General features: G+C 34.7%; 1 protein-coding gene across 1 annotated transcript; it reads left to right on the forward strand.

The window, feature by feature from the left end:
* Nucleotides 1–3847: 3847 nt before the first annotated feature.
* LOC149011165 (uncharacterized) lies at nt 3848–6212 on the forward strand. The gene is made up of 4 exons (XM_089163933.1): nt 3848–4290; nt 4381–4487; nt 4937–5238; nt 5351–6212. The coding sequence occupies exons 1-4, from the start codon at nt 3928–3930 to the stop codon at nt 5980–5982; spliced, it is 1404 nt and encodes a 467-aa protein (XP_089020059.1). The 5' UTR covers nt 3848–3927; the 3' UTR covers nt 5983–6212.
* The last annotated feature ends 11063 nt before the right edge of the window (nt 6213–17275 follow it).

A 17275-nucleotide genomic window follows, 5' to 3' on the forward strand; every position in this document is an offset into this window, starting at 1 on the left:
AAGAGAAGTAGAAGGGACTGATATAGTTCTTGTTTCTATGTGGTAAAAATAAATAAATTACCACCGGGGGTGGTGGTCTAGTGGCCCCAAGCTCACTCTCAAGTAGTTTGGTAAACCTCATATTCCAAGTTTGAATCCCCTCTGCTCTTCTGTTTCTTGCAATGAACAGTTGTGTGCTCTTTGGCCTGAGCATGAGTGCTACTAGCTTCTGTGGATTATACTAGCCTCCGGTGGGGCTCCGCTGACGGGGCCAGTGCACAGGGCTAATGCTTGCATAGGTCGCATTCAATAAAAAGTCCGAACATTGCGAGCGGGGAGGCTCTATGTCGCCGCCACCGCATCCATATTTTAATTTCTCTTCTAGTTAGCCTGAGCATGAGTGCTACTAGCTTCTGTGGATTATACTAGGCCTCCGGTGGGGCTCCGCTGACGGGGCCAGTGCACAGGGCTAATGCTTGCATAGGTCGCATTCGATAAAAAGTCCGAACATTGCGTAGCGGGGAGGCTCTATGTCGCCGCTACCGCATCCATATTTTAATTCTCTCTTCTAGTTATGTTTGCATAGTGAGAAAGGAGATCATCGACTTCGGATTCTCTCTTTGGACGGGTTTTTTCAATGAGCATAGGATTTAGCATGTAGCATGTTACAATTGTAGGGCTAGGATAAATCTAACGAGTGTCCTTCAATTAGAATGTTACAAGTGGTTGAATCTTCAAACTCATTTGGTGTTCATTGAAAGATTTCCTTTCTTTCGACACTCAAGCTAAGTGTATTATTTGTAGCGTATCTATATATAGTATATATGGGAACTCAGCGCGCGCATGCCAAAAACAACGCGCCCGACAAGAAAAGCAATAAGGACAAACACCATGACAAAGCCCACCCAATAAACAAAACAGAAAACAAAACGAAAAAAAATGAAAAAAAAAAACAAACAAACGAACGAGGAAACGAGAGCACGAAACAAAAGAGGAAGACAAACACGCCACGAAACAAAGAGGAAGACGAAACACAGCCCGAACCGCGGAAGCCGCCACGAAGCAACCCGAGCCAGGAACACAACGGGAAGAGAGCCCAACACAGCACGAGCCAGGATCACAAAGCCGGACGGAGCAACGAAACGGGGAGGCAGAGCAGGAAGAAAGGGGGCACGCCCCCAAACCCAAGGCAACACCGACAGCAGGCATCGCCACAACCCGGAGAAACAAAACAGGGCCCGACCGGACCGCACAAGAAAAACCCAAACCGAACGTTCCACACGAGCCAAAGAGCCGGGAAGCAAGAGAGCAGCGGGCAAGTTAAAGAGTGAAGAAAAACACAAGGGAGTCAGCGGTGTTGGGGCCCGCAAGAACGGGGAACCAAAGATAAACAAAATTTTCATTTTTCTATGTTTTGTAAATTAAAAAGAGTAAAGCAGAAGGTAATTGTCCTAAATGACTTTTTAGACGGGAGGCGTGAAAGTTTTAGTTTTTGGCTATGCTGCCCCTCGGGGGTCCGTGAAAATTACCCATATTTTAACTAATAGCATGCTATCATTGTACTTTTCAAATAATCTTGATGTTTGTTAGTATTTATACATATCATAGGATCTGACTTTTTGAAATCCAAAATGACAAGAATATAAGGGTAAAAAATTGGTATTCCATTTGGTTCTTCTAAATAGAAGTAATATTGTCTTTTGGCTTATTAACTCTAGGAAACAAATCATAGAGCTGTTCTTCTTGCAGTGTTAATAATGGTGAATACCGAAGTGATCTTTGATCCAAGAGGCTAGCGAAAGAATGTTTCTGCATTTGTAATATGTATTTTCTGGCCTCTTAATTAGAGTTTTCCTATATTAATATATTATTATAATCTCTTCAATTTCAAAAAAATATTAATAGTAATAATTTCATAAAGAATAGATTTTATTAATAATTAAGATATAATACAGGGGATAATAGAAATCATCCTCAAAATTTATAGTTAATTCTAAATGTCTATCTCTTTTAGTAAGAGCCTAATACTGGATTTTTATCAGCTTCAGTCATTGTAACACCCTCAATTTTCATCTGTGCACTATTAAATGAAGGACATCTGTCATATTCTAATCGTAGGGTTATAATTTTTCCGAAACCTTAACTGTGTTTGGATTCTAATCTATTCTCTCTCCTTTCTTGGCTCCATCTCCTCCTCCTTCTCCCTCTTAGGCTCCGGCAAAACCGACCTTACCATCACCACCCCCTGCTATCTTTTTTGCCTTCTAGCTCCTCACTCTCAATTGATAAAGAAGAACATGACGTGGATGGTATTTCTTTGGATTTGATGATGAACACTTTTGAGTTCTTGTGACTACCACCTCTTTCCTTATTAGTACATATTGGAGGCTTGAGGTGTTCTTGCTCTGCTTTGAAACATTTGACCTTGCATTCAATAGATTGAAATAACAAATGGGTTTTCTTTTTCCTCAAATAGGAACTTGCTTCACTTTTTCATCTAAGGAATTAATCACATGAACTAATCAAAGCTATTTGTGTTGAAAATTTATGTAAAGTGATGAAATATGCCATGAGCCCAAAAAAGATATAACTTGAATGGAAACTAGCGGGAGGGAAACAAGGGCAAATATCTTAGTAGAGTAGGAGTTGAAATCCTAAAAACAAATTTCATCAAAAAGAAAAGAAAAACTCCGAGAACAACGTGTCGGAACTAAAAAGGAGAAAGCAGAGGATACCGAACTAAAAGAGAGAGAATAGATTAGAATCTAACATAATTAAAGTTTAGGAAAATCATAACCCTAGATGGAAAATGAGGGATTCATATCCTCTGTAATTCCTTTTCCTACAATTCCCTGTAATTCCCTCATAAGATTGTGCCATGTGGCATTTAAGTAATCCAAAGGTTACCCAACAAACTAAATTTTAAATAAAATTCAAACTTATAGGTGAATTTAAATAAAATTCAAATTTAGTTTAAATTGGGTAACCGTTGGATTACTTAAATGCCACATGGCACAATCTTATGAGGGAATTACAGGGAATTGTAGGGAAAGGAATTACAGAGGATGTGAATCTTTCGGAGGCTAGTCGAAATGCATTTTAAATTTGTAAAATCTTTTTTTATACCCATACCCTAAAAAAAAACCTAAAAAATGTTTGAAAACCCTTTTTTGGGTAGATTTTAAAACCATTTGAGAACGGTTTATAGAAGTGAGGTAAAAATAAAATCACATGGCAAAAAAGGGTATCTGAAAAACACACGTGGCCAGAAAATAACATCTGGCAGGAGTCTTTGTAAAGTTGCAGTCAAGCAGGATTCTTTTGCCAATAATAAGAGATGATTAGTCTGGCAAAATAATTTCCATTAAATTCTCTCTTTCTCTCTCTCTCTCTCTCTTCCTTTCTTTATCTCTCTCGCCTCTCCCGCGTCTGTTTTTGTTAATTTCCGCTCTTCTGCTTCTCTGTTTTCCTCTCCGCGTCCCCTGTTTTTGATCATTTTCTATGGAATCCTCTCTGTCTTTTCGAAACCAATTTGAAAATCTGATTTGAAAATAACCCTTTTCTGTTAGATTAACAGAAATATATAAGGAAACGGAAACAGAGAGCTGCTTGAGATTAACAGAAACAAAACATCATGGTTCAGGGACCTGCAACTAGGAAGATTCACTTCTTTATCGATGATAAAGACGATCATGATAAGGGATTACATGTCTCTGGAACTGATCCCAAACGGATTAAACTCATGGGTTCTCTTGAAGAGGTACAGAAAGAGAAGATTTTCCTTCCTCCCTGATTCTGTTTGGGTTATTTGCTTCTGAGTTGAATTTGAAATTTGAAAATTTTTTGTTTCATGACCGTTTGCAGATTGGAGCAGAAAATGTATCCGGAAATTCTGGTCTTTTGGGATTGACGCTCAAGAAAACCCCATCATTTCTAGACCTTATTGAGATGGAGCTTAATCGGAGAAGGAATCTTAAACAAAACGATGAAGATTCTGATAAGAGCGAAGAAGTTTCTGCACATACGATTACAGAGAATAGCACAGCAGCAAGTGAAGAGATTCTTGCGCAACGCAATACTGAGAAGCATAAAGCTGCAAATTTTCCAGCAAATTTACTTCGAATTGGAACCTGGGAAAGAGTTACTGTATATGAAGGAGACTTGGTTTCTAAGTGTTACTATGCGAAACGTAAGCTGGTTTGGGAAGTTTTGGATCGTGGATTAAAGAGTAAAATTGAGATTCAATGGTCAGATATTTCTGCCATTAGAGCCACCTTCCAAAAGAACAAAGCTGACATTCTTGAAATTGAGGTTAATCATCTTCATCACTCTCTTCTTCTCATCTTCCCATTTCTTTAAAATCAAATCAATAGCTAACAAAAGTAATTTGTTATGTTACAGTTATGCCGTGCACCAATGTTCTTCAGAGAGACAAATCCTCAACCCAGAAAGCACACTCTCTGGCAAACTTCTTCAGATTTCACCGGAGGTCAAGCTCCCATTTACAGGTAATTAACCTCCAAAACCATAGAACTTAAAAACCCATGAGAGTTTTTGCTGGTTTAGGTTTGAAAAAATACAAAAGCCTAGAGGCATTTGCGGAAATGTGATAATCCCATTTTGGGTCTGCAGTTACGTGTAGTAGAAGAATTCCTTGTGTTTGGTTTGCAATAAATCTGTTTCCTGCTTTCCCACCATTCAGTTCTATTGCCAAACATTAGAAAGTGGATTAAACCAAAATTGATGAAGCCAAGTAGTATAAGAAAAAATCGAACATCCAAGTTTCTAAATGCGAATATGTTCAACAACATAATACCTAATTTTGAAAGTGAAATTTGAATATAGGAACAAATAACTTCGATCTGAAAATTATGTCTTCCAAATTCATACAAGTTCAATGATCTTCTGTCATTCAATTTGATGTTGTTGATCTGATATGTGATGGTCTCTTTTTTAGGAGGCACCATGTTCAATTCCCTGAAGGAACCCTTGAGAGGCACTTTGAGAAGCTTTTGAAATGTGACAACAGATTGATGATGTTGAGCAAGAAGCCTTTCCCAACATTGAACTCACCATACTTCCACTCAAATCTTTATGGGTACCCAGATTTCTCTTTCGGATACAATGGTCTTCAGCTATTTCCACAGACTCCCCATTTTAGTGTTACTAGACCAAATGCAATGCTTCTGCATCAACTTCAGAATTTTAATACAATCACACCTTCCTTCACTGTCACTGATTCAACCTCCCCCATGTCAGGTAAATTCATTGATTTCTTATATGTTCGTCCAAAGGCTGTGTTTTGTTTGCATTTAGGAGTAGATTTCTGGAAAGGTTTTCATTCATATAGGAATTCATTCTGGTGATTCAGTTATGGACTTTCCTCTAATCAAAGAGAATGGGATTAGTTACAATGGGCAACAGCATCAAAGGGCTCCTGCAGTATGGCCTCAAGGCATAAGCAATGACCAAAACTTCTATAGCAGAAAGAGATCAGAAACTGGAGAACTACCATTGATGATGCACACCAGACAAGATACTTCTCTCATTCCTCAACAGGAAGTTTATCATCGTCATATGCCTTGTGGAGGTCAATCTTCGAACAATTTGTCACTAAATGAGATCGCCGAGCAGCTGCTGAACGATCCATTTGCATTGGCATCATCTGATGAACAAAGAGTTTTAGCCAAGGTGAGATCTATGGGTAATCTCCTTGACCATTCAAAGGAATCAATTCCAACATCAGGGAATGCCAACACCAGTCAAGCTAATTTCAGCTTCTCTGGTAATCAAAATATGGTTAGTAACATGGAGCAATCCATTAGAGGGAGTGAATCTTTATGTCCACAGCCTCTGGATCGTTTTGCTACCCAAGGTTCTAATGAAAACCCATTAATGAATTTCGCGACATGCCCTTCATTTTCGTACTTCATCGCGGATCCTGCAATGGAAGATTCTTCATCTGTTGATTGTTCAGGCAATGAAATCAATCAGTGGCTATGATAATTTTAAGACTAATGGTTTACCACTTGTAAATACATTTGATTTTTGTTTCTTTTCCTCCTCTACTTAGGATTGACTGTATCATTTTGTAGAAGTCGAAAACCAGAAATGTGGTTTTCAGATGTTTCTTCTCACTTGTTCATTTCTTTGTTATGCATTGAACCCTTTTGGTTTCCTCACAACCTAAGGTTGCTGAATTCTAGAGTCGAGAAGAATTAAATGGCTTCTCAACCAGAATCATGAAGCCAAAGTTTCTGTTGATCATAGCATCAAATTTCAATGAAGTGATTCACTCTTTCATTCTTTGTAACTGAAGAATGCCTCGTTTAGCCTCTGTCTCAGCCCACTAAAAGTATGATGGGCTTGTGTCTTAAGAACAGATCCAATTCCTCTTTGGGTGTCCATAATGTTCTCTACTGTTTCCATATTGTATTAATAAGTATTGAAGGTAATGGGTCCGGTTGTGGGTATTGATTTTTTTTTTTTTGGGGGGGACTAAAGCGAGAATGATATATATAATAGTCAAGGGATTACAATATTAATAGCAGGAAGAACCGTCTACCTTGCACCTCTTCAGAGACCAATCTGTGAAGCTTGTAAGGCAAACCGTTCGTATCCAACCGAATCTCCATAGGCACTAAAATCAAGCTCACCAAAAGGTCAGCGCACCGATTCGTCTCACGGACTTAATGAAGCACGCGAAATTGAACCAATGAACCCTTCAACTCCCAAATATCCTCAACAACACCCATACATACCATGGAATCTTGAGATCACCATTCACAATCTGGACAACATTGAGAGAGTCAGATCGAACCTCCACACTATGGAACCCACTTCATATCGCTTCTTGAAGCCCAGCTCGGATGCCAAGTAACTCACAGATGAGAATATTGTCTTCCAAAGAACCAGCCGCAATAACAAATATAACCTTCCCTTCGTGGTCTCTCCCAATTGCCCCGTACCCGCCTTTACCAATAGCCATCGAACCATCACTATTAATTGCCAACCATCCCTATGGGGGTCTCAACCAATGATGCATTGATGCCATGGCCAACACAAAGCTACAACCAATATTCCATCTGTTAAAGAACACCCGATTGGCAGCTGAATCCTTCACTATGGGCTACTCTTCCATGAACCGTAAATGAACCAGCCTTCACGATCCGGCGAGTCACTTGCTCCACCAACTGCTCACCTTGATTGTGGAGACGGTCATTTCTTTCCTACCACACTATGTCATCCTAACTCATATTGCTTGGGTATTGATTTTTTGCTCCATACCACATTACTAACACTATACCGTGTGACATCCTCAAATTCCTCTATTTCCTAGGGTTTTATGATATTCCTACCACACTGTCATCCTAACTGATCTCTTCTACAAGATTTATTTACACATGTATTTTATGGTGTCTTATAGATGTAGATCTTGTTCTATTGCAATTCTATATATATGGCTCTGTTTGGTATAATTTAAATTTATGATTATCTAATCTATAAGCATAAATAGATGCATTTTATATAATGTATGACCTTGTTTCTCATTAAAAATAAATCGGTTTAAATATAAATTTATAAATCGGTTTAAATATAATTTATAAATTTATGAATTATCATCATAAATTGTCAAAGTTTTGTTTATGCAATATGTGTAGAATTACTTAATAAGCAATAAAACGATAAAGTTACAAAAATTTTGAACACAACTTTGTTTTGTTCTAGTTAAACCTCCATATTGCTCCCATTTCCTCTTAGAAAAGTGAGCCAAAATCAAAATTACAATGGATATGTGTTTTCCAAGCTAAATTGAAAACTAAACTAATGAGACATAATATATTATTCACCCAATAATACCAAACCTATTTCTTGATAATATAATATACTATGTCTATTGCCTCCGTAGTTTGATTTTATTATTAATAAAATTCTGTTTTTTATGAAATTACTGTTGCCCCCTTCCTTATAACGGTGTTAAGTAGCCATTAAGTTTGAATATGTAATGTCTAATTTGCCCTTCATTAAAATTAAGAAATCAAAAGACGATGCTATTCCATTTACAAAACTATATTAAATGTCAATTTTATCTTAAACTTTATTTATTTTGAATTAATGAAATGGGCAAAATCCAAATCCGATTTGGCTTCCCACCTTCACTAAACTTCATTTATTTTGAATTAAAGAAATGGGCAAAATCCAAATCCGATTTGGTTTCCCGCCTTCACTAAGCTTTGTTTATTTTGAATTTAAAAAATGGGCAAAATTCAAATCTGATTTGGTTTCCCGCCTTCACCAAGCTTTGTTTATTTTGAATTTAAAAAATGGGCAAAATTCAAATCCGATTTGATTTCCCATCCTCACTAAACTTCATTTATTTTGAATTTATTTATTTTGAATTAAAGAAATGGGAAAAATTCAAATCCAATTTCGTTTCCCACCTTCACTAAACTTCATTTATTTTGAAAATATTTTAAGTGATATTCAGTTTCCAATTTGAGTTGAATTCGATTTTCCTTCCTCTTCGATTTCTATTTGAGTTTTATTCAGACATTCTTTCTTTATTTGGTGGTTTTTTTTTTAAAATAAAACGGATTATAGTTGCTTTTTTTCTCCACAATTAATTAAGGATACTACTATAACTTGACAAAAGGGTAAATAAGTAAAAAAATAAGTATAAGGGTATTTTGGAGTTTTTAAAAAAATATAAAGATGCCACATCATCAGTAAACTAACGGAACCTAACGGTAGGGGGCAATATTAATTGTAAATAAAGTTAAAGGTTGGATTAGTAATTTTGAAAAGTACAGGGAAGAAATATAGTAATAATAAAATCAAAGTACTGGGAGACAATAGTAATTATCCCTATAATATACTATGTCTAGTAGGAACCAAAGCGAAAATTGTTTATTACTTAATACTTATAACCTATTATCATGATTGATTATTCATAAATAGGTCATAAGATAAACATAAATTATGCCAAGAGGGTTGTACTGTACCTAATTACTTTACTAAATAAATTTATTATTCTTTTTTTTTATAATGCACTAAACATAGCTACTAATTATGGTTTGATGAATATATGAGAAACATCTAGGTGGAACCCACAATGTGAGACACTCTGTTTAACCTAAAAAATAAAAATTTTTAAAAGCATCTTTTCATAACTAAACCCTCCTCCTAAAGCATGCTTAGAGCCTATTAACTGAAATTGAGTCTAATTGTACTAAACTAGTGATTTGGGTCATTTTCTTATTCAAACAAGGTATAAAAGGAATCTTCAGGGAGGATGAGAGCCAAAGAGCTAGAGCTTATGTAGTGGGAAGTGAGGCTTCTATTGATTCTATGAACCAGTGCCTATGTAGTTATTGAATGGTTGTTTTTCTCTTTAATCACCAAACAAAGTTCTTAGATAATCATACGTGTGCTTTAGCAATGCTTAGTTAATATATCTACAATTTGTTCTTTTGTGTAGCAATGTTGTAGAACAAATTTCCCTTTAGCAACCATGTCTCAAATGAAATACACTCTGATATCACATTGTTTAGTTCTTCTATATGGTACATAGGGTTTTTGACATGGTTATAGTTGCCTTATTGTCATAAAATATTTCAATGCCCCCCTCTTGTTGCCGTAAATTCCTCTAACACTCTTCTCAGCCAAATTGCTTGGCATGTTGCTGCTAATGCTTCCATATACTCAACTTCTGATTATGAAAGAACAACTATGACATGTTTCTTTAAGCTCTATGAGATTGCACCAGAGCTAAAGTTGAACACATAACTTGAGGTGCAAGGTGCTTCTCCGGCCTTTCAAACATCTTGCCCAATCACTGTTGGTGCATCCAGTAAGCTTATAGTTTGTATATTCATACCAAATTCCCAGATCAAGAGTTCCTGCTACATAGTATAAGATTTGTTTTACTACTCCAAAGTGATTTTTTTATGGATTATGCATAAACTTGGACATCACACCAACGGAATAGGAGATTTCAGATCTGAAATGAGTCAAATAAATTAGTTCCCCAACCAAGTTTCTATCCTTCTGCTCAGTAGCTGGTTCAATGTCGTCTTCAAGTTATAATTTATCATTTGTATTCATGAGTATAGCAACAACTTTTCATGTTGTCATATAATTTTTTTTAGCAAATCTATAGCATATTTATTTTGTGAACTGAAGATTCCATTATCAACTTGCTTCACTTTGATCCCAAAAAAAAAAAAAGAGCGAGACCTAAATTTGACATTTCAAACTCCTTTTTCATGCTAATTCGAAATTGATCAATGAGAACAAGATATTAACTCATAATAATAATGTCATCTACATATAAGCCAATAGTGAAGAGGCCTGTATTTTTACATAGAGCATAGACACATATTTGCTTATTTAGAAATAGTTTTTATTGAAATATGCATCTATCATCCCATACTTTAGGGGCTTGTTTCAACCCATAAAGCACCTTTTTTTTTCCAGCTTGTACACCTACTCCTCTCCTTGAACCTTGAAACATGTAGATTGTGTTTTATATACTCTCTTTTAATACGTCATTAAGAAAGACATATTTCATGTCAAATTGGTAAAGATAATCTCAACTAAGTAGCAATGGCTAGAAGTGTCCTTATAGTTTCCAGTAATTCCACATGGGAAAATGTATCTTTATAGTTGATGCCATATTGTTGAGCATATCTTTTTGCAATTAATGTTATTTTATGCTTTTGGATGTTGGCATCAACATTGTACTTGGTTTTGAACACCATTTAACTCTGATTGCCTTCTTTTATTTTGGTAATGTGACCAATTCTCAAGTCTCATTTCATTCAATTGCCTTTAGCTCTTCTCAAGAGCAAAGCCAAGATTCAACATGGGGGGGTAATAAGAGCACCTATCAGGGCCTCAAGGGATCATTGATGTTTTTTCACCACATATTATGTGAAACCCATGAGGGTCTCACCTTTAAATTATTTTAGGGATAATTACTATTGTCCCCTATACTTTGGTTTTATGAAATTACTATTGCCCCCTCCTCCCCCCCCCCCTTCACTTCTAATGGTGTTAAGTGGCTATTAACATTGAAAATGCAATATCTATTTTGCCCTTCAATAAAATTAAGGAGTCAAAAAAATGACATTACCCTCATTTATAAAAATCATATTGAATGCCAATTATATACTTAAAATCTTATATTTTATAATCAATTTTGAATTTGAAAGAGTACCAGTCATCTTCATTTAAAATGTGATGAAGACCTAAATCAATAAAGTTTATGAATGAATTATCTCTTGAAATCTTGCTTCTTTGTCCCTAAGTCCATCAAAATGTACATTGTAGTGAAGACGAACTATTTCGCAGTATAAATTTAAGTTCAAACAACAGGAGCAGTGATTTGGAGAAAATAAATAAATTTCAGTGTGTGTGTTGTAATTCTTGGAATTTATACAAAAGAACAAAATAACAATGATCTTGATGAGTGACTTACTGTTGCACTAAAAAATACAAAACACATGGATTTTCAGGTAAGGTTCATTTTCAATGGAAATGTTGTCCTAAAATTATTTTTCTTTTTGTTTTCTTTTAAGAATTTAATTTAGGGATTGGTAGAACCACACACTTATGGTTATTGAAACTTTCAAACAAGACTTAAATTTTCTACAATCACAATGATGGAAGTTTTACAAGCAAATTAGCATATAAGATTTTTAATTGACAAGAAATTAGTTGACATGCACAATAGTTAGCATATATAAGGTGATTTTCAACTTCCAATTTTGGATTATATTTGATCTTTCCACATCTTTAGTTTTTATTTTGAGTTTTATTCAATCACATATTTCCTTTATGCCACAGTTTATTTTTAGATAAGAAAAATCACATATTTTCTTTATTTGGTGGTTTCTTTTTAGAGAAAAAATGGATTTAGTTTAATTTTTTTTCATAGTTAATTAAGGGTAGTATTATTACTTGACAAAAGGCTAAATAAGTAAAGAGATAACTCCAGGGTTATTTACTTATTTATGTGATTTTGAAAAAAATATAGATGTCACGTCATTAGTAAACTAATAGAGCTTAATGGTGTGGGCATTAGTAATTATAGACAAAGTTAAAGATTTGATTAGTAATTTTTTAAAATATAGTGGATTAAAAGTAATAAAGTTAAAGTACAAAAGGACAACAGTGATTATCCCATTATTTTATTATATTCAGACGTGAGCAATGTTCTACCTTTCGTTCAGAGAATGGAGAGCCAAAATAGTGGGCGAAAACGAATTTTCAAAATATCGCCGAAAAATCGCCAACGATTCTTCGACAAACTAGCGAAATACACTAAAAATTGCCCCAAAAAGTTGCCGGTATCTTTTGCTTTTGTTCAAATCCTCAAAACAAATTGAACCTTTACCATCTTTGTAGAGAAACAGTGAGGGAGAAAAAATTGTAACAGACAATAAATGCATCATTTTAGGAGAAAGAAATGAGACGAGAGACTGAGGAGAGCACGGTGAGTTCACAGTTGCCGGAGATACTGGTCATCATACAATGGCTTCGAGCTTTTTGACGTAGATCGTCGGAGACAGGAACCCTACAACTCTTCGAGAAAAAAAAAAAAAAAAAAAAAAAAAAAAAAAAAAGAAAGAAAGAAAGAAAAGAAAAGAAAGAAAGAAAGAAGAAGAAGAAGAAGAAGACTTACGTTGAGCTTTGTTGACCACACATATGGTAAAAAAACGTGGTAAAGCATTTAATATGAAGGATGGCTTGCCTTACTTACCGCCTTACATGAATTATTAATGGGAATTTAAAGACTTTTAAGACTTTTTACAAGTGACACACTTATCATTTTCCCATCATGTCTCCCACGTAGCAATCCTATCATGTGTCTAAAACATTATTATAAATTTATAATTTAGGACGAAATCAAACTTAAAACTCGGCGAAATCTTAACGAAATCTCACCATTTCGCTGGTTTCGGCAACCAGCGAACCTGCCAAATTAGCCATTTTGCACATTGGACGTGAGCCCCCCACTGACACATATTAAAAATGTAAGTAAATAATTAGGAGGATTAAAATATATGTACATCAATTATAGATAAATTATTAAACAAATCATGGTAGTTAGTTACCCCATAAATTATACATATTTCATTCATTATGTCAAATAAAAAATAAAATGAATTGAGAAAAAAGACAATATAAAATCAAATAAAAAGAATTAAAGAAAAAGAAAGCGAGAGAGAGAGAGAGAGAGAGAAAGAAATAATTCATTATCAAGAAGATTTATAAATATTGAGAAAAAAAATAGGAAAGGAAAGGGGAAAGAATAAATAGGGAGAAACTTTACGGATTCATGAGTTGATTTCTAATTGGGTTTAACTATTTTTTCCTTAAAAATAAGTTTTTACCGTTGAGTCATTATTTATATTTCTTTTTTATAATAAAGAAAAATATAGTAAGCTTAAAACTTAATAGGTATACAAAGATCATCAGTATTGTTCAAGATGTTAGAGGTAGTCCTACTAATATTAATAGTGTTGGTAGGAATAACAGTAGTTGTCATATTAGTGAAAGTTACTAAAAGTTACTAAAAGAGGCATTAAACAATGTAAACTTGACGTCTTTCAAAATTATAATTAAATTTAAAGGCCACTGCTTCTTTGGTGGGCCGTGTAGGAAAAATAATGTCTCTTCATCATTAAGTCAAACTTGTTAAATTTGAATTGTTTCTGATTTGGAGTATTGTAAACTTTCCTTTATTGCCCACAACAAAACATCTAACGAACTATTTTTTTTTCCCAAACTTCTTGCCTTATAATAGATGAGCTTGCCAGTATCCCTAAGTCCCCCACTCCAACTCAAGGAACGAACTTTCGTTCATTTCTCCCGGTTCACTGGGCGATGAACCAGGTGAAACTAGCGAATTTCAGCAATATTTCGACGAAATTCGCCGGAAAAAAGTTCCTACTTCCTTGGTTATATATTATATATATAATGCAACATTCAGACACGTCAACGTCAAACAGTATGTAAAATTTTAAAAACATAAAATAATATTAATCTGACTTTTTTCTCTGCAAATCGTTAATACAAAATTTGAAAAAATAACAAAAGCACTTCAATGAGTCACATCATGTACCTGCAAACTGTAAAACGTCGATTGAAAATTTAAAAAAATTAATAAAATATTTTAAAGATTCATTATATACCCCTGCACACAATAAGGTAGAAGAGTGAACAAATATAAAAATAGAGAATTATGACAATATGTATTTTTTAAGTTGTGCAAGGGGTGTTTTGACAGTTATCAATGACAGCTATTATGTTTAGCTCCATGAGCCACCTGCTGATACTTGTTATTATCTTAATAGAATTGGGTTTAAGTTTGCCCCCATAATTACATTATTTCTTTCAACCCGTATAAAATAACATGTGATTACAAACATAGAAAAACCATCGACTTTTGTACTTGTCCAGTTTGAAATCAACTAGGAAGCCATTGCAAAGATGCAAAGTGGTTTTTTGGGCTAGTTTTTATGTTCTTAGTCCAAGTGGTCTCACTACCCAGATTCTTTTGGTCCATTTGCAAGAAATGAAAACATGCCAGAAAGTCTCTATCTTATCTTCACACAATCCACAAAGATTATCATTGAGAATGATATTTATACCCATTATTTGTACCTTTGAAAATCATTTCTAATATTAGGGGCAAATAATGATATTTTGCATGTGAAAAGAGAAAAAGATGAAAAAAATCAAATAAACTAAGCCAAATTTTTTAAAAATGTTGGGAGGGCTATGGAGCTCCACCCCTAGTTCTTCCTCCATGGCTTGTCTCCACTCAACTTGCTTGACAGTTCCTCAAGTGAGCTTAGGTTAGCTACATACAGTGCTTGAGTTGTTTCATGTGTCTGTCATGGATTTGTATCATCTTCGTCTATTTCATCATTAGAGATCTTGTATCATGTTGAGCTCTATTTAGGGTCACCATTAATATTGTTGGTGTTGGAGTACTCATCACTGATCTTGAGGATGGTTCTCATCAGTTTGTTGCTATGGCTTTATAGATTCTTCAAGTTGGATTACACCTTCACTTGTTTTTTGTCAAGCCCACCTTGTTTCTTCATCCAATATGACGTTTCTATACCAATGGTGATCTTCTCATTTCTTGGATTGTAAAATATGTATGCCTTAGAGTTGGTGTAGTAGCCAATAAAAGCACACTTTTTAGCTTTCTCTTCTAATGTAATGCGCATTTGAAGAGCAATTAGTGTATAAGTAACACAATCAAAGATCTTTAGATGGTTCATCATTGGTTTCTCCTATCCACACTTTATAGGGAGTTTTACTTATAATTTCTCATGTTGGTGCAATCTCCAACAAGCAGACCGATATAGCAACTTCTTCTCCCTATAATTGGGTTAGTTAACCTTTCTCTTGAAGAATACTTTGTGTCATCTCTACAACTGTGTTATTTTTTCGCTCGGCCACTTCATTTTGTTATGGAGTGTAAGGCATCATGAATTTCCTATAAATGTTCTCCTTGCATAATGAATTGAATGATTTTGAAGTGAATTCTCCCTCTCTATATATTATAAGTTTCTTTATGCACTTCCCACTTTCTTTTTTAATTAATACCTTTAATCTTTTAAAGCTTTGAAAGCCTCTACTTTACATTGCAAAAAAAATTCACCCAACATATTCCACTAAAATCATCAATTATTATCATAAAGTACATGTAGCCTCCAAAAATTTATGTCTTCATTAGCCTACATAGATTTACATGGATTAACTCAAAACATTTGCAGCTGTCCATGTCTTTTTTCCCTTAATAAAGGGTTTCTTGTGCTCCTTTTTAAACACACAAGCTTTGTATACTCTTAGAATCCCAAGCTTTGATATGTCTCGTACCAGTCCTATTTGTTGCCACTGTCTTAGCTTACCAAGACTAAGATGTCCATACCTCTTATATCAATGCTTTGTCTCTATTTCTCCCTTGACTATCATTGCATGGCTCTCCAAATTGTAATCTTCAATGGAAAAAATTTGTTATTTGTTATGCTCGCTTTTGCTACAACTTTTTTTATTTTCTTACACTTCATCAAGCATGATGAATTGTCGAATAACCAGGTAAGTCCATTTGACAACAATTGTCTAGCACTTTAACAAATTTAGTGATAAGCTAGGAACATAAAAGAAGTTGCAAAAGCTTTACCATCAATGTTGTTCAGTGCAATTGTGCATTTTCCTTCAACTTGAAACCCCACACCGAGTTTTATCGCTCAACGCGGGCTGCCGCAGGACCATATGCGCCAAGTAATTTGCACTCTCAACATTTCATCTTGGAGCTTTATCTAGCTCCTTAAATTTAGTGATCATGCCATATTGGAACATTAAACCACGACCAGCTTTCCGCAACTATAGCTCCTTACCATTTCCAATCTCGTTGTTCTCACTTGCAATTGTTCTAAGATTTGTAACTTCAATTCCCCTTGAACTGTGGATTTATTCATCACCTCCAACATTCATCTTGGAGCTTTATCTAGTTCCTTAAACATTGTTTTTTTCTAGTTATTCGACTTGAGTTAAAATCTGCCACACCTTTTTAAGAACCAGATACATTTAGTTCATTGAGGTCTTTATGCTATAATAAATTTTGCTTGTGGGACCACACACTAAATAATTTGCACTCTTGGATTCATTTTCAACTTACATCTTGAACCTTGTTTCCATTTTAGTTTTTTTTACTTTGCCTTTTCTAACAATTGGCCTTGACATGACCATATCTTTTGCAATAATGACATTAAACCACTTAACCTCGTCTTCATCCTCAAACTATAGATTTGCCAATACCTTTTCCAATACTCTACTTGCTCTCACTTTGTATGCTTTCTTCTAAGATTTTTTCTTTTACATTGAAGTTCTTTTTTTCTTTCATTTGTTCACCTAGTCTATTGATCCGAGCTTCATATGTTTACAAGGAATCCATCAGTTCATCAAAGAATGATATGGTTACCTTCGGATTCTTTTGTGGCTGCAATTATATGATCAAAGCAAGAAATTAGATTTTTTAATATTTTAATAACTCCATTGAAGTCACTATACTTTTCACCATAGATTCCATCTGGCTCACTGGTGACTTTACACTATAAAGGTACTCATGCACTTAATAGTCACCGCTATTCATTGTTGTAGTTTTTAATTCTTAATGAAGTTTTTGCAACATAATAGTAATAACTTTACTATCACATTGGAATTCCTTTTGCAAAGTCATTCATGCTCCCTTGGAGATTGTTGTAATCATGAT

The sequence above is a fragment of the Hakea prostrata genome, chromosome 7 (genome assembly GCF_041222555.1).
Source record: "Hakea prostrata isolate BN-2017 chromosome 7, UWA_Hpros_2, whole genome shotgun sequence".
Taxonomy (NCBI): domain Eukaryota; kingdom Viridiplantae; phylum Streptophyta; class Magnoliopsida; order Proteales; family Proteaceae; genus Hakea; species Hakea prostrata.